Genomic DNA, 26710 nt, shown 5'->3' on the forward strand with positions numbered 1-26710 from the left:
CTGTCCTGTTGTAATCTTTTAAATTTATCTTTTTTTTATTATTATTATTATTAAGTTTGCTTACTGGGATCCCGAGCAAAAAACCTGGAGCCTTAATTCCCTAATTGCCCATATAGAGTTTTAGAGCCACCATGGTTCCTTCTCTAAATAGCAGACTGTTTGGACCAGTGCGTGTTTACTGACATGAAACGCTTTATGGAGAGCATCAAAGCAACGCAGGAGGCCTCCCCATCTTTTATGGTGTGTTTGTAAATTTTTACTGGGACACTGGATTCCCAGGGACACCTCAATGATTTCCACTCACAATAACGGAGCCTTGTGCATGAACGGAGGATAACCTCCTCCTCTCTTCACATAAAAGCTGGTGAGCGAGCTAGTTTCTTTTTGTGATTAGGGAGCGCGTTTTAGATACCTCGCAGACCACACGCTCCCCGCCTGTGCGCCAGCAGACCCCGTTACCAAGCCTGGCCCTCTGCGGAGCAAGTGTTGGCCATGAGCGCTGTGCTGCCTTTTGGAGGAGTCTGTATTCCAGAGCTGCCGGCGATTTTCTGTGCAAAGACACAAAGGCAGCAGGCAGTCTGTCGGAGCCCTGGCTGTCCTCTGTGGTTTTGGGTCCATCTGCTCCTGCTAGATGGGTTCGTGGAAAGCACAGCTGCTTTCCTAAGCTGAGCGGCTCTGGGGAAGGCTGGCTCTTTCCTGCCTCTGGTGCCGCAATCCAGCTCCTGAGTGCTCACTGGGGACACAAGCGAATGGAGCTCCAGTGGCAGCAGATTTCTTGGATACTGCCGCTGGATCTTTGAAAGCAGCAGAGGTCTGAGTATCTCCCTGTATCTCCCATCTTTCCCTTCCTTTCTCTCCAGTTGTGGCTCTTCTTTGCTCCCATCCCTTGGCTCCTTGTGCCTACCTTCCTTTCTTTCTCTTCTATGCCCTCTCCTCTTTGTAATACATACTCACGTAGCCTCTTCTTCAGCCACGAATTTTCAGTCCTCTGCAGTCCAAGCAAACGATCTCCTCCAGGTTGGACACAGGCATTGCAGGAGAGAGAATTGAGTATCTCAAAGGCTTTGCAGGAGTAATGCAAGGAGAGTCTGATGCTGTTCCTGCAGGTCCCTGCTAGATGGTGTTCGGTAGGGCTGGAGACCTTGGGGAATTGATTCAAAACTCTCATGAGCACTGCAAATGGAGACTTTTTTTCCCCGCAGTGGCTTGTCACGTGCCCAGAAGCAGAGTGAGTTGTTGCTGAAAGCAGCAACAGTTGCATCTCTGCAGTGCTTCTGCTAAATTTCAAATCCCTGCTCTGAAGTATGGAACCATCGAAGTTTTCCCAATAAAGTGGTTGCACAACTTTGTGGGTATGGGCAAATCCCTCTAATTGCATTTTCAGGGACAGCCTAACTGTTTAACCTGAGACTTTCAAGGAAGAAAACAGTAATTTCAGCTTGACACAAGCTCCTGGTAGGGAAAACTTTCAGCCTGAATGCAAAAATAAAGCTTGTCAAAAGAAAAAGCAGCTGAAAACAGGAGTTTGTAGTTGAATGTGTGGAGCAGCCAAAGCTATTATCAGTGCTGCTTTATAATGCAGTGACTTGAAACACCTCTATACCAGCCCTTAACTGGTATAGGACAAGGAATAATGAGCCTAACTGTGGATTTCAATGCCTCAGGTGTGTGATGCAGAGGAAATAAAATGGCTGAAATCGATGGAAGCTTTAAATTGCAGGCTTGGTACTTTGGTTTCCTGAGATCTGGTGGAAGGTGGCTGTGCTTTGATGAGGTCTTATTTTTCCTGTTAGCCCTGCTCCACCTTGTCTCCTTGTCGCGCCGGTGGAATGTCTGGTATGAAGGGAAGCCCTTTTTCATCTTCTTGGTCACATCTTTGATCCGTTAAGTGCATTTTGCTACTTTCCTTTTTTCTCTTTCTATTCCTGATCTCTTACTGTGCCTCTCTCTCCTCCTTTCCCTGTTCCTCCCAGTTTTCTTCCTCCACTTTCATCCCACACAGGATGAGGTATGTATTGCCTAAAAGAATAAGGAAAAGTCACGAGTGGGATCGCCTTCTCTGCCCTATATGGCAATGCAGTTATGCTGTGCTCTCCTTTTCCTGAAAAATCCAGTAAAGAGCAAGAACCCCCAAATTTGACATCACATCTGAAAATGCACGCAGAGAATACGTGCTGTTATCAGTGCGAATATGTTAAACCAGTTGTGACTTTCATAAAATCTCTCTATGGTCCCCTAAATAGTCTGTAAAACTGTTTCTGTTTGTGTGTGTTTATGCATCTGGGTCTGTGTGGGTAGTGGTGGCTGGGGTTTAGGGCTCTCCAGGGAGATAAGGAGCAAGGATGCCACACATGCTGCTGGAAATGTCAAGACTACTCATAAAGAGGGAAGACGGAGGGCTTGTCTTTCTCCCTTGCAAAACCTGCAGCTATGACTTACATTTTATTTCCCTGCATTGACAGGAATTTTAAGCAAGTTAAAAATCCAGACATGGCTGTAATATATTGGTTTTTCTTTTTTTATTCATTTTATTTTACTCCACGATGGATTTTTTACTCCTCTTTTCTCCCTGGGATACCACGTACACTTGGCCCTCAGTGGTTGTCCTCAAGGAGGAATATAGGCTGAGCTAGGTTGAAATGATACTTCTCCAATATAAGATATAGCTGGCTGGACAGATTATAAGGAGGTTATCTTTAGGTAGAAAAGGTGTGGTGGTCTCTATAGACAAAATATGGCTCCTGTCAGACTTGTGCATCCTCAGCAGGGGAGTCTGTCTAACTGGTTTGGAATAAGTTTTGCACCTACCAATGATCTGAAACTCTTGACATTGCTTAAAATAGCCCCTTCTAAGTTGAAAAATGTCTTGATTCGAGGTGTCTTAGTGTTATCAATAATTAAGAAGTTGTTAACAGTGTTGCTTTTATACTCATCCTTGTAATGTCGTCCTTTAGTATTAGGGTTTTGAATGTGTTAGTTCAAAACACTGGCGGTTGCTGGGAGTTGGATCTGTTTCCTGAGAAGAATACAAATGGGAGCAATGATCTTCTCACAGTGGAGGGACCTGGCCAAAACGGGCTCTTGAAATACCCAAGCTTGTTCTTCTGTGTACTTATCTTGGTCTTTTAGATGTCCCCAATGGGGAGCATCCATCATACATCTTAATTGTTTGTTTGCTTCCCTTGAGAAAGCCTTCAAAGAGAACACAAGAGTGAGTTCACGTTTTACAGCAAAGCTGAGTCAGCTGCAGCGTGGGATAAATGCGTTGCCGATACGCGTCTGCGATAGCTCACACAGCCGTGGCGATGAACGGCAGCTGAGGAGCTGCCCCGCTCCTTTCTGTAAACTCTAGATGCCTCCAATGGAACAGCCAAATTGAAAAAGCTGCCTGCTTCTCAGAGAAGTTTGTTTTGATTAACACAGAGTCCATCTGGTACCAGCGAAGTTTACATTCCTGTAAACTGCAGGGTATTGAGTTTTACTAGGCCACCTACCCTGCTGTCTTCAATTATGAAACCTCCGAGTGCCCTGATGATGTAATTGATTTCAGGATGAGCCGTGCTTTTCAGGAAGCCGGAGCTGCCAAATATCTGTCTTGGCCTCCGCTCGAACTCTGCGAGAGAAGTCCCTGCGTTATTAAGCATTTCTTGGATTTATTGTTTGTTGTGATTCTGGTTGCTTTAGGGAGTATTCCTGAAAGTCTTTTAAAAGATAGCAAGTAGGCAATTACATGCTGGTTTGCTTTGTGGGAAAGCTGGCACGAAGCAGAGGTGGAACCTCTGCCCAAATGGACTCTCTTCACACTCGTTTAGCAAACCAACCTGGCGATCTGGATTTCCTCCTCTAATTTCATTATGAAAAATTTTGTAATGAAAGTTTAGTTATGAAAATCTGGGAGACCCACACCTTGAAATGTTTGCCTGCTCCGGAGGTAGCGTTGTGCTGTGCAGAGCTGCCATCAAGTACAGTTTTCCTACATACGTCCCACGCCTGCTCTCATGTGGGAATGAGAGCGAGTGTGTTTTTTGGCATGGGGAGCCACATTACGCTGGTCGGGGTGGAGCAGGTGATAGGGAGTGGTTCCCATGAACAGTGGGATGTTTGGCAGCCTGGTGTGGTTGGCAAATGCATGGAAATCTGACCTGTAAATGACTTATACAAGGCAGCCCTTTAAAACAGGTATAAAGCAGTTAAACTGTTGTAATCGAAATTTCTTTGATTGTCCTAGCTAAAGACAAAATAAAGAGCTTTGGCTGATCTTAAGGTTATCTGAGCAAAGTTCAGCATAACTTTAGATGTGTTTGCAAGCTGCAATTTTACATGTAAAAAATGCTACTACATTTTACATGCCGTCTGTCACTGACATTTAGCAAACTTCCTTATCCAGCTTCATTTGATTTTAATACGTAAATTGTGTATTGTCCTTTGCCTGCACCAGATATGAGATGTTTTACTAGTCACCTTCCCTGAAAGAAGCAGTAGCCTGAGTAAGGTACTCTGGAAAACCACACGGTTCTTGTAAAGCTTTGATGCATTGAGCATAACCCATACGTGTCTGCCAGTCCCACAGGCTGATCTGATGGGCAGACAGCTGGATTACCAAGCAACAAACCATGTTATCTTTTGTGGTGTCCAGAGAGACATCATGACAGCACCTTTCTCAAAATGGAAAAGCTTTGCTTCTCCATTGAACTGTGGTGGAAAGAAACATTTCTTAACTGAAGCTGCGTAGTAGCAAAAGCATTTGAAGGAAGGATCGGACAGCTCAGGACCCTCTGAACTCTCTTGCTTCATCCATTCCCAGTTACCCACTGGGTTCGTTCTGGTTCCTTCTTGCTTGCTGCCCATCCTCCCTCCAACACAGGGTGGTGATTTGCAGTTGGTGTCAATGCAGGGGTTTCTGGGTTTTGTTTGTTTTTCTCCTGTATATGTTACTGCTCCACAACATAAACTGTGAGGGGCATGGCAGGATTTTCTGAAATGCTTTCCAAAGGCCTGCTCTGCAGTGGCCAGAGCTACCCCACAATTCGGTGGAGCACTTCAAGTTGACTTTGGCTTGTGGATAAACCCGTGCCGTGAAACTGTGTTTGGTAGCTTGCGTGGTGTTACGCTTGCCGCAAGGAAGGTGCGATGTGTGGGCAGCATTTTAGTTACTCGTAGGCAGACAAAAAAGTCAAAATCAAGATGCTTAAAGAGTAAGCATTCCTGCGCTGTACTGCCAAGGATGAAAAAGCAACTTACTGCCTTCCATTTACATCAATTTTCTGGCTTTAATTTTCTCTTCAGGCCAGGCTTGAGAGGGAACAGAGAGATGGTAATAATGAGGGTTCCTCTATGTTGGTCTCCATACCTAGATCAGTGTTTGTGAGGCCCTGAAGCACAGACGTGCTTTCCTGAGAGTCAGCAGCCTTAAAATGAAGTTTACCCTTCTTGCTGAAGGGCTGCCTTCACGAACAGCATGTTGTCCCTCGCAGTTGTTCCAGCTGGAACGTCTTTGACGCAAACTTGGTCTGTTAAAAGCCAGATCCCTGCCGAGCATGGCAAAGCAGCGGGCTCTGCATGCTCCCACCTCCCTGCAGGTGCTGCCCCCCCTGAGCTTGTAGCTTGCCTGACCACGGGTGGTTTGTTCTGGAGGGTGGCAAACACGTGGCCTGGAGATGATGGCCGCCTCCAGAGTTTTAGGTCACTGGTGTGAGGTGATGCAGTTTCTCAAGGATGAAGTTGGCAGACTTCTTGACACCGATAAAAGTGCTCCTCTGTCTCCAATTGAAGTCTGGGAGAAAAAGCTGTACTGTTCTGGCTGTTATTTTCCCCAAATAATTCCACCTAAAGCAAACATTTGTAATGGAAAATTTCTGCCCGGAGTGTTGCAGTTAGTTAAAACTACAATGGAGTGAAAACAGGTTCTTGAAAAGAGTCAGGCAGCGTGATTAATAGAGGGCTCTCCTCCCTCCACCCATAAAAATATAAACAAAATGCAACCCAACACTTCTGTTCCTGCTGCAAATCACGAGGGGTTTGAGTTTCATAAAAGGTTCCAGTAGGGAACAAAAGACGGGGGCTTGATCCAAATGCTGTTAAAGTCACCGAGAGTCTTCCCCTTTGGCTCTGGTGGGCTTTGGAGCAGGGCCATGGTGAACACTTGAAGGCCAACCTGACCTTTCATGGAGAGAGAAAGCTGAAGGCTTAGTTTCATCTCACTTGTACTTGCCGAAGCCTGATTAAAATCAGTGGGAGCTCAAAAAACTTTGCACTTTGCGGAGTTCAGCCCTTTAAGACTAGTCTGACATTTAATTCCGATTCGGTACTTAAATGTCAACATTTGTAAATAAGTAGACGCCGAAGACCGAAAGTCATCTGGCTTGCTTTACAATGTATGGTTTGGTTCCTAAGTTTTAGGCATGACACTTAGAGAAAGTTTTTTGTAGATGCGTTATTTTGTAGAGAGCACCCAGATGTACTTTTTTCTTTTTGTTAAATGCCGCCTCTGTTTCTCACTGGCTTTGCCCCTAGTGCTTTTGTCTGCAGTGTAATCTTTTTTTTCTCCATCTTGCCATGGTGACCAGGCTTGCAAACTTCCTACTATAGAAAATTTGAACAAAAAGCCAGATATTAAAGACTCTTGGCAACATTAGGAAGTGCTGCAATCCTGTTTTGAAAAAACTTGAAGGGTGGAAGCAGTCAGATGATAGACTGTCTTGAGGAATTTGGAGAGGAAATAAGATGCGTTTTATATGCTAGGTGTTCACAGGAGAAACGTGTGATGCTTTCATGCTTGGAAAGGTATCTTGCATGCAGGTGTTGTGATTCATGCTGCAGTTTTTGTAAATCATTTAAATAGAGTATCCTGATACTGATTGAATGTTGCACAGAGGAATCTGGAAATGCTTTCCTTCTGAATTTATTTTGTTTACTTGATATTAATAATGTCTTAAAATTATTGGTCATTTTTTCAATAGTTTGCTAGCTCCCATATGCTTAAAATATTCATGTTGTCTCTTCTGTATTTCTTGTTGTTCCTCATCGCTTTATTACAATGACGAAGCCTCTGTAAGTTCAATAGAAATTGAATTATCATTGAATTAATGCTATAGGTATGGCACCGTTTGTTACATTAAGAAAGCTCCTTAGAATTTGGCAAATGCTTCTACTCTATGTTAAAATAAATGTGTAGCTTTGGCTCCAGATACAGTTTAATTTTACTCATTGAGAAACAGGAAGGTTTTTATGAACGTTTCTACAACAATAAGCCACCTGTGTGTTTGTCTCTGCAGTTAATTATCATAACACCTTGTCAGCAGACTTGTAATGAAACTTAAGTGTGCAGAATGCACTTAAAAAAAAAAAAGTGCTTGAAATAAGTTCAGTTCTGCTAGACAGTTATTCCCATCTCTAGAGACTGAGTAGAGAGCTGGGAACAAGGAGTTTTTGCATTTTAATCACGGCCTAAAATTAAATTGCTCTGTTTGGGTGACCTTTTAAAAATGCATCTCGATGTAGTCTTCTGGGAGTCTGAAGGCAGCGATCTTAGTGAGACACACATGGGGGTTTTCTGAGGATTAAGGAGTTAATTGATGATTTGAAAAAAAACCCCACACCCTAAACCCAAAACACAACCAGATATTGATGGGGAAACTGCAATGTATTATAGTGTGTATTATTTGAAGTGGTCTCAACATTTTACTTAACTCATACGGAAAGAGCTTTGAAGGGTAAGAGTGATGTCATCAATTACTGCACATTAGGGTGGTTAAAACAACGTACAGCTTTTTTTCCAGTCTGAAAAATGAGTTAGTGCTTCAAAGTATTTCAACAAATACTTGTTTCCTTATATTTCAGCTACCTGACAGCAAATAACAACCAGAATTTCTTGTATACTGCAAGGCCTTTTTTGAAGAGAGCTGCTTTGGTGATAAGCTACGTAAGTACAAATGGATTTGCCCATGTATTTCTGTGTATGTGACGAGAATGAACATTGTGTGGTGGTATTCCAAAAGACCCGGAAAGCTTAGACGGTAGATCTTATACAAAGTTAGTCTTGGAAAATTGTCTAGAAAACTTCAGCTGGGCAGAGACAAGAATATTGCTGTGTTCTCAGCTCAAATTTTCTTTTAATTTATAGCAGTTGCCCTTAAAACTGTGTAATCATCTGCAAGTATTTCCTGCCCTAAATACAGGGGGGACCTCTCTGGCGCTGGGCTGACTTTTCGGTGGCACGCAGTTAGTTTCAGCGCGGGGCTCGCAAAGAGTCACAAGAAAAGCTCTGACTGCAAAGACGTGCGGCTTGGTGCGCTCCAAGCAGGACTTGGCGTGTTGAGAGAAAACCAGCAGCTCCACGGGGGTGTGCCGGCTGTGCCATTCCCGGTGCTGCTCTGGGAGCCAGATTCCCTCGCTCGTCCCTTGACAAGTGGCTCCCGGAAAGGTGGAGGAGTGCCAGCCCGCAGAAGTCCTTCCAGGGATTAGGATTACACAGCATGAGAAACGCTGATGGAACTTGTCCTTACACCTATGCCAGCATGAGTGAACAATAATAGCTTTTAAGACATCAGCCATGTTTTTCCCCTCTGTATTTAAGTAGAGGTCAATAGCCAAACTCTGCAGTCTGAGCCGCAGCAGGGTGATGGATTTGTCCTTCAAAATGCTGCCTTCGTTGTGGGTAGCAGAGATAAAGCCAGTGGCTGTCAGTAATGCACACATGGAAGTGTGTGTGTGGGGGGGGGGCACAACAACAGAGCGTGCTGTCTGTGCTGAGGGTTGGCACGTTTGTCAACCAGCACAGGGTGGCAAAATTGAATTTTGCCTAAACCGCTGAGCTGACTCACTTCTAGGCACAGAGCAGAGCACGGAGAGCTATCACAACAAAATATTTGCTGGAGGCTTAGTTCTTTTTAGTAGCGCCTTGCTAACCAAGATGTTCTTCTTTGAAGGTGATTCTCGTGTTGTATTTCCGCCTCTGGATAATGGGAGGATCCATGCCGATGTTTTCAGAGCAGGACAATCCAGCTTCATTCTCACCGTATTTGCTGACGAGGTACAATGCCACTAATCAAACAAAAGTTTTCAAAAGTGTAGTCTTGACGTTATTTTTTCCCTGCACTGAAATGTTTTACAGATGTCAAATGAGAAAACTTGTTTCGTGGTCTTAACTTAATTGCTTCTCCTTATTGCTTTGTGTAGAATAGAAAGCAACCAGGATTATTTGAACCCCCAAAGCATGTTCTGGGTCCTGTAGAGTTATCTTACAGATGCTTTCTTACCAAAAAATGTGAGCTTATTTTTACACAAAGCCCAAAGAATATAGTTCAACTGCCTGAGCACAGGACCAGACAGCCCAGTGACTGAAGCCTAACCCTAAACCTTAAAACTTGCTTCTCCTGAGGTATGGGATGCAAGGATTCAGAGTTTCAGCTTCAGCTGAAGTTTGTATAAAAAGGGGATGACCATGCCTGTTGGTGGAATATTGGTGGCTGATCAGTGAAGGTGGAAGGCAGGACCACAGTGGCACAGAGTACTGCACAGCTCTGGCTAGCCATAGGATGAGCTGCCATGGATTAATTAAAAACAATGAACCTGTAATTTGTGTTAACAGATTTTTGTTATTTTATCACTTTTAAAAAAAAAATATATGTAAATGCCTAAGTTTGGTAAAAGTGTTTTGTTTTTGTTTTGGTTTTTTCCTTACTTCGGACCTGGTGTGTGTTTAGGTGGGCTGATACCACGTCCCTCTGGCTCTGCTGGGCCAGACCAGCAAGGCAGTGGCAGTGGCAGTGGCAGCTGCAGCTTATCTCTTCCCTGCAGACCTAACCAGACCAGTAGTCCGAGAAGGTGGTAGAGAGTTGGTTTCCTATTAAGTCAGGACTGTGTGTATAACTGCTCTGGTTAGCTACTGAACTGGGGAAAGACACTTTGGAGGCTTCTGGAGGAATTTCGTGATGTCTCAAATGAAAATGGGAACAGTCCTCCTCTGTGTCGCTTTCTGGCCTTGCTGGCTCCTCATTCCAACAGTGGAATTGCAGCTGAAACACAGGTTAAGATCACGCAATCCTTATTCAACATCTGCTGCAGAGTCGGACTGGATCTCATTTGGGAGACCTTTATGATAATGCGACAACAGCTCCTATTACCATCAAGGCTAAAAGTGCTTCCAGGAAGCACGTTGTCTGACTTGGAAAGCTCTGATCTGTTCACAGCATTTCTGGCAGAGTCATTAATACCAGACTCCATGCGGCATGGCGTGAAGGATTTGCTGCTGTCCCTTTTTGATATGTTTATGCTGAGATGGGGGTCATCAAGTCATAAATGATCCCGGCCTGATTCCAATTATGTATTCTGTGCTGCAAATGTCTTTCTTGTGTTTGTCTCTTTACATCTTGTAATGACAGGGGAAGGTTTGTTTTAAACCTAAAAGCGAAGTCATTCTTGGAGTTTGAAACAGTGACTATTTTTACCATCGGCACTATGGATTTTAACAGCCTTATGAAAGACAAGTGAGAGTGCTGCTGGCTGAGGTCCTCCTTGGCCCCGGCACCAGCCCGGGCTTTACCTGCAGTCCAGCAACACCTACCTGCTCCAAACCAAATAAAGAAACCCTTGCCAGTAAAAACCAGTATTATTGTTCTAGGGGGATTCTAAAACCCTGTTGTTAGCCCAGCTCTTTCGCTTCTTCTGAACTTGATCTTAATCCTTACTTTAGCCAATTTACCCAGGAGCCTGTATCTTCCATCCGGAAAACCCATCCCTTCAGCAAGCCTGGATGCCAGCCGTTACATGGGTTTCTAATATGCGGAGTTAAATTTAGTTGGTTGGTTCCTTCTCTGCCGATCTAGCAGCCACCTCCCATGGATGATGCTCAGGCATGAGTCTTGACAACAGAAGCTGAAAAGTAGGTTTGTTGCTGAATCCTGGTCAAGATTCAGTCAGGAGACAGAACTGGAGGCAAGGCTGCAACACTGGCTCAGAGTCCATCCAGGAGAAAGGGCAAGAGACAGGAGTAGGGGGAAACAAGAGCATGTGTCTGAGGGCGTCCATCCAGCAGACAGGCTACCTACAGCCTGTTGAACCTACAAGTTGAATGTCCATCCAGGAGCCAGGGATGCGCTGAAATGAGGCTCCTAGAGCAATGGGCATTAGGTGTGGGGCCAGTTGAGGCTCGTCAGGGCCCTGACAGCATGTTTCCATAGTTCAGTACCTACCTCCCTGACGTGGATCTTGTTGCTGACCTGTGATAATCCTTGTCCTCACCCTTTGGGCATGGTAGGATATAGAAAGAAGCTCGGTCCTGAGCTTCTGTTAACCTTAACCGTAGTCTCCTGGCATGGGCTTTCATCTTAGATGTGAAGTGCCTGGAGAATATGTCTGTAAATTATTCTCTGCAATTCTAGTTTCTCTGAACTCAAACCTTAAGCTGACCACTACCTTCAACTTGCAACCAAACAACCTGAAAGAGGCCAAAACATGGCTATCCTGATCCCAGGCACCACCCTAAGCCTGCAGGATCCACCTCCCAGCATGTTAGGCTTGCTCAGCAACGCCTTCTTTCCTGACCCCAGACCCTAACCCTTCTCTTCAAATAGTCAGTGACCCCCGGACCACCTCAGAGCAAGCTATAGGCCCAGCTGCGCTGCTGGCAGTAGTCTTCATGTTAGACCTGTGGGATCCACCTACAAACAAGAAATTGGAGTTGAGTGCTGTTTTTTTAATTGTCGTATCTTGCCAGTCTCGCAGAGCTGTGGCAAGACTAATTAGTCAAAGTGGATGATATCTTAGCGTAAGTTTCTGGAGAGCTGGGGTGGCAAATTTTTGCTGAATGGGTGAGTGGTTGATCCTGCAAGGTAGGCAGAGACCTGATGACTGTCTCTGAACTGACAGCCCATGATGCACCCACTGACCACAGCCCTTATCTTGGCAACAAACCTTTTCCTTCCTCACCTCCTCTTTCCAGCTTGGACTTACAACTCTCACCTGAGACTTTATCTTACTATGGTCAGAGCTGAAGCTCTTGCTTTAGAACTGACATTGTGCCGGTTGTCATGTGCACAGGACTGGGATGTCGGATGGAGCCAGCAAGGTTGAGTGGCGTTGGCGGGGTTTCCTAGGAAGATCTGTGTGTCTGGCCAGCAGGAAGGCTAGACTGAGATGCAGGGCTCAGGTGCAAGAAAGAGGGAGGCTGAAGAGATAAGCCTGACATTTCCACAGGGTGGAAATAAGAAGTGGTATTAGCTGAGTAAATTGCTTGAGGGTGGATTTGGAGGTGATGCAAGTTGCTGGCTCCGGTGTTAGGGGTGACGTTAGGTTAGGGTCTAGGACATCAAGGCTAGAGGATATTCAACATCCAAGTAAGTGCTGGTGTGTGTGGATGCTTGCCCAACTGGTGGATGTCCAGTCACATGGGAGAGGTTGTGGTTATGGCCCAGCCTCAGAGAAGCTGCTAAGCAGTGTGTGTTCCTCAGCTGTGGACACCTACAGCAGCAGTGTATGAAGAGTTGGTGTGAGAAGCTTTTAACAAGGTTTTGAAGGCAGTAATTAGGTCACAGCACTGAATGTAAAGCCAATTTGCAATTTTGGGTTGAGTTGGGAGGAAGGGAGTGGAAGAGCTAAGTTTGGTGTGAAGACCAGAAGGGAGAAGCCCCATGAAACTAAAAGAAAGGCCAGTGTTGGGTGGTGGTCTTGAGGTGGTTACTAACACCTTAACGATGGCTGAAGCAAGGGTTAATGCTCAGGCAGTGGGCAAGTTGTTTTGTAACTCTCTGAAGATCATGCAGGGCACAAGTGGGAGTTTCTGTTTGCAAGCAGTCCTCTTTATTTGCACTGAGCTGGAAATGTGGTTATTGTGCATGTCTCACCAGGGTAAACGTTACAGTTTTCAACAGAGTTGAAAGTTATTGTAAGACTTGGCCAACTCTGTGGGGCTAGGAGGATGGCTGATGACAACAAGTGGAATGAAAAAAGAAAAACAGTAGCTTGGAAATGTGTGACAGTCTTTGTGCAATGCATAACGTTAGATCTGGAGTTTGAGTTCATCCTATGTCAGCCAAGACCCCAAGGAGTATTGCTAACTCTCACGAGGTTTCTGTGTCAGCTGGTGAGCTGTACGGGTGCAGTTTGTCTCGAGGCTGGTAAGCGTTATTGGAGTGTGGCTAAGATTAGGGGTAGGTGCAAGATAGGGATTTGAAAAAGTATTGAGTAATGAGGTGAGATTTTGTCAGCCCTTACAATGCTTGTAGTGTAAATTAGATGACTGAGGGAGTGAGAGAGGTCTGTGCATCCGTGATTGTGTGGAGGAGGGAAGTGTGTAGAAATTAAGGTGTATCAAATGAATCTAAGAGGAGACAGGTTCAAAGCAAGCCAAGGAGGTGGCTTGCAACAGGTAGTTGAGCCGCGGAGCTCCTTCCTGCAGGATGCTGTGGGTGTGCTGAAAGCTTATGCAGGCTTAAAGAGAGATTTGGCAAGTTAAAAAAAGAAATCCAGGCTACTAAATATGCAGAAATCACATCCAACTCTGGGACATCATGCTAGCTAGAAACTGGAAAAAATTATCATGTTCTTACGTGCTTTGCTTGGTATTAATTCTTGGTCACTGCTGGAGAGAGGATCCTGATCTAGACAGACCTTTGGTGTGGCTGTTTGGCCTTAGAACATGACTATCTGTTCTGTGTAACCTGTCTCCAATCCTGGACAACAAAAACTTACAAATTAAAATAGACAGATAATGATTTATTTAACCATTGGAAGATGAAATATGCTGAAATAGTGACAGTTTTTCAATCTTAAAAAAAAAAAAAAAATCATCTGTTCAGTACGCTTACTAAATTACTGTCCTTAAAATTACAAGTGAATGGGGATGCAAATAAATGCTTTGGAAGTCAGAATATGAATGCTTCAGTCCCTGCAAGATACTGGATTTTTCTAATATTCCCAAATACCTTAAAACTTACAGTGACATAAATGAAAGCCATGTTTCCACATCCTTCAGTGTGTTGCTTGGTAAGGGTGATCTGAGAAGATGAAATCTGTCCATCATTCCCTTTCTCAATGGAGGCAGAAGTGGAGGTGTTGGGAATCCTGCTATTCATAAGTCTTCCCATTAGAGCCTGTCCATATAGGCTGTTGTACACTGCAGAAAGGACGTACCTTCTCCCGTGACCTACCTTGAAGAACAGTTGTTGTGACAGATTTCCAGTTGTTGTGACTTGCCATCCCAAAATCTGCTATGGGTAAGCTGTTGCAATAGAAAAACCAATCGCAGACCTCTGTTAAAAACATTTTTGCCTTGTATTAGGTGAAAGTTGAGGAAGAATGCAATTGGAAAGGCTTGGAGAGCTACCCAGCTTTAGGTGAACAGCGTACTGAAGTGCAGCTGGAGTGTCAGCAGGACGCTGAGTGGTGGGCTGTCATGCTTCAGACGCTTTGCACAATGTTTCTTTCTTCTGCCTTTCTTGAGGGTAAAGAAGTAGGAGGCCTCTGGATAAACAGATTGTATTACTAACACCATGGTAAGACAAGGGAAAAGTCCATTGTACAGCATGTCTCAAGGTGTGTGAAACATTAAATCCTACCCGTAATTTCAAACTAAGAAAATGTTTTCGTAAACTCTATCTTCAGGAGTCAATTGATATTAAGTTCTGCTGGCATTTGGCTTGTGACGTCTCTTGGCTAATCATTCTTGGCGTGAAGCAGGCTTATTTGTGTTGTTGCATTAAATAGTTAATGCATTTCTGCTAAGACTGCCTTGAGATAACATTGTCCTGTGGTTGAACTGCGAGCTCTGTAAGCCGGCTTTCTGCCTTTCTTTGCAGTTTCAATCAGGTAAATGAGAATTCAGTGCCGCAGAAAGCTGAAGAAATGCTTACACGTAAAAAATGGCACATACTCCTTTTCATAGAGATTTGTGACTGTTTTCTGAGCAATGCATTTAATCATCCCAGTTGTGACTTCAAAGGGAATGAACTACCGAGAGGCACAGGACGGACCTGTGCTGGAGAAGTGGGTCCCCGTACCAGGCAGTTCTGCCAAGGCAATAGAAATCAACTGCAGCAACTACTCTGGTATGGGATTTTCACTGACCTCAGGGTAGGAAATGGCATTAAAATGGACCCCTATCACATATTGGTTCTTAACTAGCCAGGTTTGCACGTGGTTCCTGAGTGGAAAAGTTCTGCCTGTTTTGTCAGTGCCTTCTATTGTGTGCCTAAAGGTGCTTAACTTCAGCTCTACGTGTAATCTCTGTAGGCTCCCAGGATTCGGGACTCACTTCTAAACAAAAGAGTGAACAACATGTCGGTAAGAATTGCTATCGTGCCCACCTAGAGGCCGGACAGCCCATACATTAAATGTAAAATGTATTTTTTTTTTTATTCCAAGGGCTCCAGGTGTCAGGGGGAAGCTTATCTGGACGATGGTGCTACAAGGCCATCCTACAGCAGCAGGTTCCCAGAGGAAACTGCTTTCCCAGAACCATGTGAAAGATTTCAGCATCTCTCTCTGTTAAGTTTTCTTGGTTTAATGAGCAACCCAGGTAGGTAGCGCTGCTCTGGAAATCAGCTTGATAGGCATTTTTAACGGGTCATGGCGCTTGCTGCAAGCGCTGGTTACACAACAAGCCTTCCTGGCCAAAAGCCTACATATGGAGTGGAGGGGTGCAGCCAAAGCAGAGGCCATAAGCAATGCATTTTGCTTTTCAAAATACTTCCATGCAGTAGGGCCAGACCATGGCCAGTCTCTGAGGCAAAGCAGCGTGCCCAGGACATCCCTTTGGCTCCTGCCGGCGTGGGGTAGGTAACACTCTAGGGTACAATGGATCGTTTCTAGAAACGTTATCACAGCAGGTTTATGAGGTCTGTTTTTTTTAACTTCCTGAGGATCAACCACCAGTATCTCAGCAGCTGTCTAGAGGACCCTCCATCCCCTGCCGCCTCAGTGAGCCACTTCCGAAGCAATTGCCCACCGGTGGCTGGGAGGGTTTTGGCTGCATGACTTCTGGAGCGTGCGGCTGTCAGTGGCGAACGGAGGATCACGTTTGATCACAAGGCACGCTCTCACCCACAGCATGCAGGGGTTCGCGGACAGAAAACAGTACGACATCAATCTCAGTTTTTTTATCACTGAGGCTTTGGCAGCAGGCTTGGATTTCACTGGAAATTCACAGGCTCTTTGAAAGTCTTTACTCTCCAAGAATTGGATATTTTTCAGATCCTTAGCTACAGAGTTGAAACAACTGAGAGCGCGCCGTTCACTAGATCAAAGCTCTTCAGGCTGTGAAGCTATAGAGGACAATATAGTCTGCCTTTCCTCCCGTGCCCCTAGTGCACACAAACCCACCTTCCAGAGGAGTTACCTCGCTGTTCATCAATTTACAGCCGCCTGTTTATCCATATCTTGGTCTTTCCTACTCCTATCCTCTACTGACTGGCAGCTCTTTCCCCCAGATGCAAAAGTTTTGATGAAAGGGAATACACAGGCGCTTTTTCCAGTTAGAGTGTTTTCCGTCTAGCTGATACTTGCATTTGGATGTTAAATTGGAATTTGTTTGTCTGTTGCTTGTTTGTGTAGTCTTACTCCACCATCACCGAATGTGCTGGGTAGAGAGAGTGTGATTTTTCTTCTAAGCCTATGAAAAGAAAATGTTTAGGCTGACAATATACAGAGCAGGAAAATAAACTCATGTGGGAAGATATGACTGGACTGGCAGTCACCCAGGGGAAGCACAAATACATACAATTTTAAGACAATATCCTTAAATATCACCACCTGGTTATAATTGCAGCCACATGTGTCCTAGGAGGACATTATTGTGAAGTGTCTCATCAAACACATTTGGTTTTAGGGCTTTGTAGAGGATGAAGAGAGCCTTGAGCTGAAAGTAGTTCAGCTGTTAATGCAAGTGAGAAGCTCTTTTCCCTAATAAAGGAACCCTTTTCACCCTTACAGTGAACTGAAACCTCCCTGAGTCCCTGGTAGGGCACAGGTCATCATCTCAGAAGACCATTAAAAAGGTCTGTGACTTCTGAAAGGGCAACAACTATCTTCCTGTTTCTGTTTCAGATCCCCTTCTTCGAAGACCCCCTTCTTTTCCCAAATACCAGTTAAGTGCACTGTTATCACCTGTCTTCTAGAAAAGTCCCTTTTTTTCCCCAACCAGGGAATATTTTGCCTTTGCCTTGCTAAAATCGCCGGTGCAGGACAATCTTCCAGTTGCAGGTGGATACCCCGCTGGATCTTTGGGGGTAAGGTTGTTTGTCAGGAACAGGATGGGTTGTCCCAGGACTCTGTAGGTGGTAGGTTACACCACCGTGTGCAGCTGGAGAGAATAGGGTCACTGGCCCCCACTTTTCCATGCAGCTTTGGTGGGGCATGCTCCGAGTCTTGTGATCACTCGTGTAGCACAGTTTTAGAAAGAAATCTATAATCTCAGTCCCTGGAAGTTGGAGAAAAAAGCTTAAAATGCTCCAAAACCAGAAAGCAAATGAAATTCTTCATGCTTTTCTATAAATCTTGCATTTTTTTTTTAGCTAACCTCACAACCCTTATGTGCTTTGATTGCCTGGGTTTGGCAGAACTGAGATTAGGGGTTTTCCAAGCTTGTTAGTCTCTCTTACAACAAAGTGTAACAGACAATCCCTCAAGTATTTTTTCTGTTGTATTGTTTATGGCTTTAAGTAGCACCCTGTACTTTCATTTTTGCAGCAGAAGTAATCGGTTCAGATGGTTGTTTTCTGCAACAGGTTCTAGATATGAGTCATCCTGTATTTATCTCAAACAAAGGACGCAAGAGTACATTTAAACTAAAAAATTTAAACCTAAACAAACTGGATTGCCATGACAACACCTGCTACCTACTGGAGGAGCTGTGTTTTTCTGAACATGCCAGAGATGCTGAGAAGTGTAAAGAAACACTTGATACCAGCTGAAACTTGCATTTCCGTGTTCAATTTGCAAATAATAATAATAAAAAAGACTACTGTAATGCAAATGCTGTTAACCAGCCTGGGGGAAAACTGATTGCCAATTAAGAGCCAGATTCTTCCAATCACCTCACCAGTAATACTCTGTCATCCCTAGGATTAACTGATAGATAGGGAGATGTTACAGGCAGGGATTTTTCTCCCTTGGAATTCCAGCAGACGTGAACAGCAATATAGAGAAGATCATTAATTTAAAATGTAATTCACTTAGTCAACTAATTAATAGAAAATACTTTTGTTGCCATTTGCAGGTAGGCTGCTGAAATGTAATTAGCTCCTGGAATGATTCCATGAATCTTCAAGTCTTTTAAAAATTTGCAAATTATTTCCTTGCCATGTCAGCTTTGGTGAGAGGGTCCTTCCAAAGTTTTTCCTGCATGTAGCTTTCTTCCTGGTTAGGGACATGAGAGCCACGTGGATGTAAAAGAATATCGTGTGCTTTCAAGACCTATAAGTAAAAAGCAGCGCTGACTTGTCAGTGACTATTCTTAGCATCCTGTTATTTTTCTGCTCCCAGTACCTAGAATAGCGATAGTTTGTAATGCTTTACTTTATACAGCCATCCGTCACGTTCACAGAGAGGTTACCAATGCTGAGAGCATATCCAAACTTTTGCTTGGATCAGAGCTTGCTCAAGGCTTTCTTGCAGCTTACAAATGCCTCCTAAAATCAGGCAGTGCTCTCCTGCATCTCGCTTCTGTGCCCGCTGGTGGCACATGCATGTTCAATGAGGGCGTTCAGCCTTGGTGATGAGAGACGTGGCCAAGGGTTCTCCAATAGGGTGTCTGGAGAGGCGTCTGGTTAGTCGACCATACATAGATGGTAATGACTGTCACAGGCTTTAAAATAGTTTGCTGATGTTGGCAGAGCATATTTAAGACACTAATTATTGCCGTAATGGGACGGAGTGATCGTCCGTCTCCTCTGGGATCTGCCTCTGGCAGCGAGTTGTGCATGTGGCTCCCAAGGAAGATGGAAGCCCCACAAGCGCATGGAAGGAGAGACTTGTTTACAAAGTGCTCCTGATCAGTGCGTGTCCTGGAGCGTGTCTTCTCGTCTTCAACAGCAGTTTGCCCTAACCTTCCAGCAGAAATGCATGAACGCACACTAGTCTGGCTACCCTGAATTCCTCTTAAAATTTGTTAAACGGATTCAGTTTGTTGTGGCAGCAAGCTGTGTTTGTTTATTCTGTGCTGCATAATGATTTATCAGCTCCTGCCTTATCAGTGAAGATGCAGAAAAGCAACTAGTCCATCTTTAAGTGCAATGTTGCAGTTTGCAAAGATCCCAAATGTTAGCTCGTTCTTTCCTACCCGGCAATCCAGTCTGAGTAAGGGGGGGAGGGTTTCTGGTGTGTGTTGTAGTTTGCATACAAAATTCTGTGAATATTGTGATGCTTACTGAAAATTTTAATATGCCAGGGCATAAAAGGGGGCACTCCCTCCGAAAACTGGGCTCTCCTAAGGCATCAAGTGCAAAACTAACTCAACGCTTCTGGAAAATCCTGTCTAATACGCAGTCTCGTAATGATACCATATGTGATGACATTATTCAGATTGACATAAATGGACATGCTTTTACTTTTAGTAAAAGTAAAGCTAGAAATGGGTCTCAGTTTGGCTTTTAAGTCAGTAGCTGTAAATAAACGCTGGCAGCCTTTTCTGAGCTGATGCTGTATTGAGGCTGATAGAGAAGTCCGGTTTGTACTGCAGCCAAGCAGAGGTGGGGGCCGGGCCAGACGTAACATCACGAGTGAGCGCCTTGGCGTGACTGAGCTCCACCAGATTTTGCGTTGCTCTGTTCCTCTGTGATGTGGGCCAGAAAAGATTGGCTTGGTGACTAGAAAAGATGTGTTTGTTTCTTTAGAAATAGTGAACAATCAAAATTGTAAGAAGAGTTTGAGTAAAATTAGATTACGTTTTTGAGGGATGCTTTCTTAAATAGAGACTGGCTTTTTAATCACTGCCTCTGTTAAGAGAGAAGATGGATTTTTCTCTCACTTTCCCCCTTCTTTACTCCCTCAGGGTGGGGAAGGGGGGGAAAATGGGGGGATGAAAGATAAATGTACCAAATGGCTGGAAATCTTAAAAATGTGGGAATATTCCATTTTCCATTAAAATTGGGAGCTTAGAAAGATTAGTGGGGAAAAGAGAATGTGCCTTTTTCACTGTTTACAATGAAACATGATTCCAGCTCTGTAAGCCTCCCTGCTTTTGGGTTGCTGTGTTGCTGGAGACGTTTGTTTTTTGGATGAGAAAAGAACCTGATATCTTAACTGTTTGTGGTTATTTAAAAATGTTTTCACAAAAATTGAGGTCTGTTTCATCCCCGTGTCTTGGCCCAACACCCATCTGGGAACTTCCGTCCTGCCTGCCTGGAGTCACATTTAGCTTCAGTATCTTACCCCTTCTGCCACAAATAAAATATGATGTTGTAAGTGCTGTTGTGAGGGGTGGCATTTTGACCCCAAAGAGGTATATTTGTAAGTGGCAAGTGAAACAATCCTCTGTCTACATGGCTTGACATCTCTTGGGCATCCTTTGTTATCATTTTAATAAACCTGCGAAGGTACCATGGCAACTGGGTGTGATAACAACCGCCAAAGCAGGCTCAGATAGAAGAAATGCTATGCAGGATGGAATATAACTTCATTTCTTTTTGAGTATTTGCTGTCTTTGATGCTGTGTACAATGTGGGTTTTTCCATTTGCGATCCAAGGACAGGTTTGTCTGTCCTAAGGCTGTCACAGTTTTGCTTGGTTGACTTCATGATTGCCGGAATAATCTCCGGCCCCTTGCATACAAAAATATTCAAACTTCGGTAAATGTGGTTTGAGGGGGATGCCCTTTTGGGCAAGTAGGTGCCAAGCAGCAAAAGGCTGGCAGGCAGAGCGGATGGTGGTTTGATTTTTAGTTTTTCTCTGGTGGTTTATTTTTCCCTCTCTTGTCTTCTTTAGCCCAGTCGCACACATGCTGTTCTTGTTCAGTCTTCTAAAAGCCCTGCATACTTCCCAGAGGGCAGCATGGTTCCCCATTTCCATTCCCCATTAATTTCCTCTCTATTGAGAATACCAATTAATGAAGATTACAACAATTTGAAAGGCTCCCTACTTCTCTATCACTTCTGTGGCCATCTCATGCAAGCTGTCACCAGCCCTAATAAGCTGTGATGGGATCAGCTGAGAATCACCTTGTGCTTCTTTTCTTCTGTATTTTCTCTCTGTGCCGGGATGCAAAGAGAAAAGACAGAGACGTCTGACTTTAATTGCTGAATATTGTGCACATAGGAGAAATCCTAAATTGTAAGTTAAACCCAGCTAGAAGGATATTTTGTGTTGCAGGAGTGAAGCAGTGAACTGTGAAACAGTTCAATATAGGTATGTACCTGCTTAGTTATTATGCGTTTATTGTTGAAGCTGGTAGAAAGTCACTTCAAAAATTTAACATTCAAATGGGAGATGAAGATTTCTTAGTTTTTCCAAAGGCTGATGCATAGAAACCACATAAACATTATTGATGTTATGTTATTTCTTTAAACGACCTGTTGAATTGCCCCTCACCTATGTTAGTATCTTTTTATTGACAGAGGTATACTATTGCCTGTGAGTGCAGAGCTAATTTTTTTTTCCTCCTCCCATATAGTATGTGGTAATTGCCAAAGGAAAATGTTTCATGTGTTGGCAGTCATTCCATGCGTTACGTTGCTTGTTTTCTTTCGCAGGTTTCTGACTTATTCCTACCTCCTGGCCTTCAATGCATGGCTTCTGCTGGCACCGATCACCCTGTGCTACGACTGGCAAGTCGGCAGCATCCCTTTGATCGAGTCCATCTGGGATGCAAGGAACTTAGCCACAGTGTTTCTGGTGCTGGTGATGACGTTACTCAGCCTGCACTGCATAGCTGCATTCAAGGTAACACCAAAAGACACAGAATACAATGGGTTTTTTTATAATTTTTTTGTGTCCTAATCTTCAGATGAAATGGTCAGTAAGCGCAAGTTTTCCTCTCAAATGCATTGGATTGAGGTGAAAAAAACATACTGCTATGTAGGTAATGCAGGCAAGCTTAACAGATGAAAATGTCCCTCTAGTTGAATGTCGGTCTCTAATTGGTCTGATTTGAGGGCAAAACTTGGCCTGGAGTCCTACATTCAATTACTGTTAATGATCCAAACCCCGCTGAAGTTGTTAAGTGTTTCTGCCTCTCCTATAGTCATTAGGCTCTTTGTCACTGCTTCAAACAGGACTGGGAACTGTCGTCTGCAGAGCCATTTGAAAATGAAATCAATTATTGTATTCATACCTTTACTGTGCTTCTAAAACCTACGTGTTGGATGTGGAAGATTTCCCATCAGCAAAGTAATGGAACGCAGGAAATTTGAAATGACTTGCAAATTGTTGTTTAGTGTAAATAACATAGTGGCAAGGCAAGCTTCACAATTCAGCATTTCACATCTACCACTAATCATACAGCAGAAATGAAAGTGAGGTTGTACTAGACTTGTCAGAGATCAGATATAAACTTAGACGGAAGAGGTGTCTTTGTGGATCATAGGGAGTTACAGGCAATTCCTTCTGCAGTTGTGTTGTGGAAGCTTCTTTAGGAAAGGTGTCGGTAATAATGTTTGAAATAGTACAAAAGTTTTTCTTCTTTAAACAGACATCTCACTCAAAAACATAGTAGGGGAGCAACAGGCTTTTAGTACTTCTGTTATGCTAAAATGTGCAGGTCATGTACATGTTTCAGTCTACCCTGGCAGTATTCTCAGCACTCCTCATAAGGAGATGGAAAACGAACCAGGTAGATACTGCAGAATCATTAATTTGGATTATGCATTGACAGATGCTATATGGGAAAATGCCCTATTAGATATTCACTAGTTCTACCTGCAGGTTGTACATCATCTTGTATTCCTCCTGCTTTCATTACTCACTGCTAGAGATATTCAGAAGTGTTTGTATTAGACCTAATCCTGTTCCCAGGGAAGCTAATGATAAAATTCTCATTAGCCCAGTACTGAACGCTTCTGAGAAAATTTATCCCATGTTCTTTGAAGTTTCGGTTGCTTTTTATTTCTTCTCCTGTTGTCGGAATTGGTACTATGTGTAAGAGTAATGTTGTTGGTTTGCTAGGAAAAAAAATCTTTCAGGATTATCTGAAGACATTTTGTGTTATTTTATTTTGGGTAAAATGGTAATCCAGAAGGATTCCTTTGGGTAACTGAATTGTGTGTCTTCCGTCAAACTGCAAAACAAAATGTTTCAAAACACTTTGTGCATTAAATTTCTAGATTTTATCACATTTTTATTCCTTCTGTTTTTTTCTTTAAGGTAAAACAATTCAGTCTGGGTTTATGAATACCACTGTTTGATTTGAAACTGCAGCTTCTATTTTTTTTGTGAGTAACTTCACTGCTTTGCCGTTAACCACTGTTGCGTTAAGCAACATGAATTTTGATCTCCAGGCATTTACTTACTGGCTGCTTTGAAGTTCATCTTGTACGTTCCCTTGTGTTTATTCTTCAAAACCCCAAACACGGAATAAGTTGTATCCTAAGTGAGCTGCTTTTGTGTCTAACCCAAGTAAAACCAGAACCATCATGTATTCTTCACAAAGTGCTGTAATCGGCCTCAGCTCACCAGCCTCCCAGCACACCCACTGTGAGCATGGAACCGGTAATGGTTCCTGGGGGTCAACTTGACGCGCTTTCCTCAGCCCTAGGTATTATTCGAGATGATAGCTGAAATATTCTGCTTTTCATGAAATTCTAAATTTCTGAAACTGTTTTCGATTTTCTTTTTAGCAACTCTCACAACCCAACTGCGATACTGCTGTTAAGTGGTACGGGGATGATTGTGTTGTGCTGAGTAATATGGATTATTGAGGAAAGCAAACAGTAGGAAGAGGCACATTTCCTGGAAATAAATTATCCTGTTTGGCTTTGTACACTGTCAGGAATGTCTTCTACAGTGAGGAGAGGGAAGTTCAGAACACACGAACTACAGGCACAATTCATTATATCAGGCTCTTAAGAAAGCTTCTTTCCAAATGCAACAGCGGTGGTCTTTCATATGACATTGCTCCGCCACCACATCCCCCCCCCAGGGAGGACCATCCTTCAGTCAAGCCCCAGACAGGTCACTTCTTGTTTTGCAGCTTGTAGGCAGCATGAGATGCGTCAGCTTATTTTTCTCATTTCATAAAGTGTAAGATGTTCTGCTTTCTTTTTGAAGCAGACACACAAAACTGTCTTAGCAGCCATTTTTCCCTCCTTGTTTGTTGCAAAGTCTGACCTGGATAGCTTGCAATTTTCGAAGGAATGGTTTTAGGGTGAACAGGCATGCAGTTTGTGCGCCTTACGTTTGAATGTGTAGGTGTGCAGGGGTAAGAGAGGACAAAACCTCGTATTCATTCTCATTGGCACTAACGCTTTCTGTGGCATGGAGAATGGAAATGCTGGAAAAGACTTTTGGCAGAGGTGACGACATTTGTGCAGTGAACAGTGAACCGATTTTCAGTGGAAGAGGCGATGAGTGTGCATCCACAAAACAAGCTCACAGGAGACTCACAGCATATATTACACGGACTGTAATTAGAGAATGCATGTATTGGATTTCTGCCTTTGTTGCCATTGAATTTTAAACAGGGCTAATTTGTTGTTGACGTTTGCGATTAGGGTAATAACCCTTTTGGCATGTATGTGTAGTGCTGATAAAGGACATCTAAGGCATGAAGCTTTCTTGTTCCATTTCATTTTGTGAACGTTGTTGTACCTCAGAAGGATAAGAATCAGTGCAAGATTTCTACCCGTAAGTGCTTTGCTTGGAACTTGCCTGTTACTAGAAGTGCTTTGCTTGGAACTTGCCTGTTACTAGAGGGTTGTTTTTTTTTTTTTTTTTTATGCTGAAAACTGCAGAAACAGAGAAAACAGCTCTCCAGTTTGTTATTGTTTGGAGAGAGAAGCCTCCCTCCTCGTGCACTTTCACTGTTTTCCTCCTTCTTACATAATGAGGAAGTCGCTTGAAAAATTGCTTCGTTAATTCCTTGTGTATAACTTCCATTAGCCGAGGTGTTTTATGTGCGTAGCGCTCATCCCTCTTGCTTGTCAGCCAAAGAGCTCCCGATGAGCAGCTCCCCAAGAAGGACTCATTGCTCTCCACGGTGTTTAGGTGCACAGCCATGCTTGTCTCTTGCTGCAGCCATCCCTATCACACGTGACAATTAATGCTGGTCTTCGGGAGGCCTGACGGGAGTAACAAAAAGTCCTGCTCCTTGGCGCACCTCCCACTGTGGGAGTAAAGGACCTTGTTGTCTCTGGTCAAGATTTTTTCATAGCGACTGAAGCGGCAAAGTTGCAGTCCATCGTTAAGCAGCTCTTTGAAGCCTTTTGAGACTTGATTTCTCACCACGCAGATGCCCAGTGTGCTCTGCAAATCGGCCTCTATTGAGCTGTTTTAGCCAAGGCACCAGGAGTCACCGGCAGGTCTTGAAATCCTCAGGTTCTCTTAGCAGTGAACTTCCTTGCCCAGTCTGGCTGGGCTTCGAGCAGCGTGCTGGGGGATGTGGCGGAGGCTGGGGATGCTATTGCAAATGTCTGCATCCCAGAGAAATAATGGCAGTTGGGAAAAGAGGATGAGATTTGTTTATTGTTTGTTTTCAAAGACAGCCTCGGCTGCAAGGAATGCATGCGGTCTGTCTTCCGGCTTTGGGACTGGGTAGATTATGAAGGTGCCAATGAAATAGCTGAAGCACTCTTTTTGGTTGCCAAGCATGCCTGTTACAAGGCCAGAGAGATAATCTGTCTGATGCTTCAAGTGGTCACTAGCATAGCCAAGGGCCCGTAGTGCTGTCTTTCTACGGTGACCACCTGGTGAACTAGAGAGAGGACAACAATTCTGGGTGTATTGTCAGGATGGCAGTTATTTCTTTGACATGTCATAATAATTCAATGAGCATGAAAGGAAAACCCTTCAGATGTTTGAAACGCCACTCTGCATGGCGTTTTTAGGTCACTGCTTAATTAGCAGCGTGATTAAAATGCAGCTGGTCCTGTAGTTGTAAACTTATGTACAGAGCACATGATGGATCAAATTCTACTTTCTATGTGGTACCTGATATATGGAGGGCTGATAGTGGGAAAACTCATGTGTGTGCGATGGGGTAATTCAGAGCAAGGTGATCCGGAAAACTAATTTAAAACAGTAGATTTTGTACCTGACCAGGCTGGGGGAACTACTGCACCTCATACTGCTTGGCCCTCGTCTTGCATTTATACTCATGACCAACGCTGTGGAGGTACCTTATGGTGGTTCATAGCATCTTCTTCTTGTTCAGCAGGAATACATAATGATATGCAACAGTTTGCTCGCGTCTGAAGAGGGAGTGCTACTTATAGAATCATAGAATGGTTTAGAGTTGGAAAGGACCTTGAAGATCATCGAGTTCCAACCCCGCTGCCATGGGCAGGGACACCTCCCACTAGACCAGGTTACCCAAGGCCACGTCCAGCCTGGCCTTGAACACCTCCAGGGGTAGGGTCTCAACAACCTCTCTGGGCAACCTGTTCCAGTGCCTTACCACCCTCAAAGTAAAAAAATTCTTCCCAATGTTTAATCTAAACCTCTCTAGTGTCCTCTAGGAGATATATCTTGCTACTGTGAGTGACGTGGCTACCTATGGTACAGGAAATAGTGATGATTTTCAGGTTATATTCATTACGTGCCACTGAGATGCATATTATTATCCTGTTCT

The 26710-nt window shown here is 43.9% G+C and overlaps 1 protein-coding gene across 1 annotated transcript in view; it reads left to right on the top strand.

Moving 5' to 3' along the window:
- Nucleotides 1-26710, top strand: part of TMTC1 (transmembrane O-mannosyltransferase targeting cadherins 1) — a gene marked incomplete at its 5' end in the record, with an annotated part of 143524 nt that overhangs the window by 48727 nt on the left and 68087 nt on the right. Inside the window, 3 exons of the mRNA XM_082490141.1 lie at nucleotides 7840-7921; nucleotides 8928-9031; nucleotides 21681-21870. Of these exons, the coding sequence (XP_082346267.1) occupies nucleotides 7840-7921; nucleotides 8928-9031; nucleotides 21681-21870 (376 nt within the window). The remainder of the gene's footprint in view (nucleotides 1-7839; nucleotides 7922-8927; nucleotides 9032-21680; nucleotides 21871-26710) is intronic.

This window comes from Vanellus vanellus (genome assembly GCF_965231255.1).
Source record: "Vanellus vanellus genome assembly, chromosome: 1".
Taxonomy (NCBI): domain Eukaryota; kingdom Metazoa; phylum Chordata; class Aves; order Charadriiformes; family Charadriidae; genus Vanellus; species Vanellus vanellus.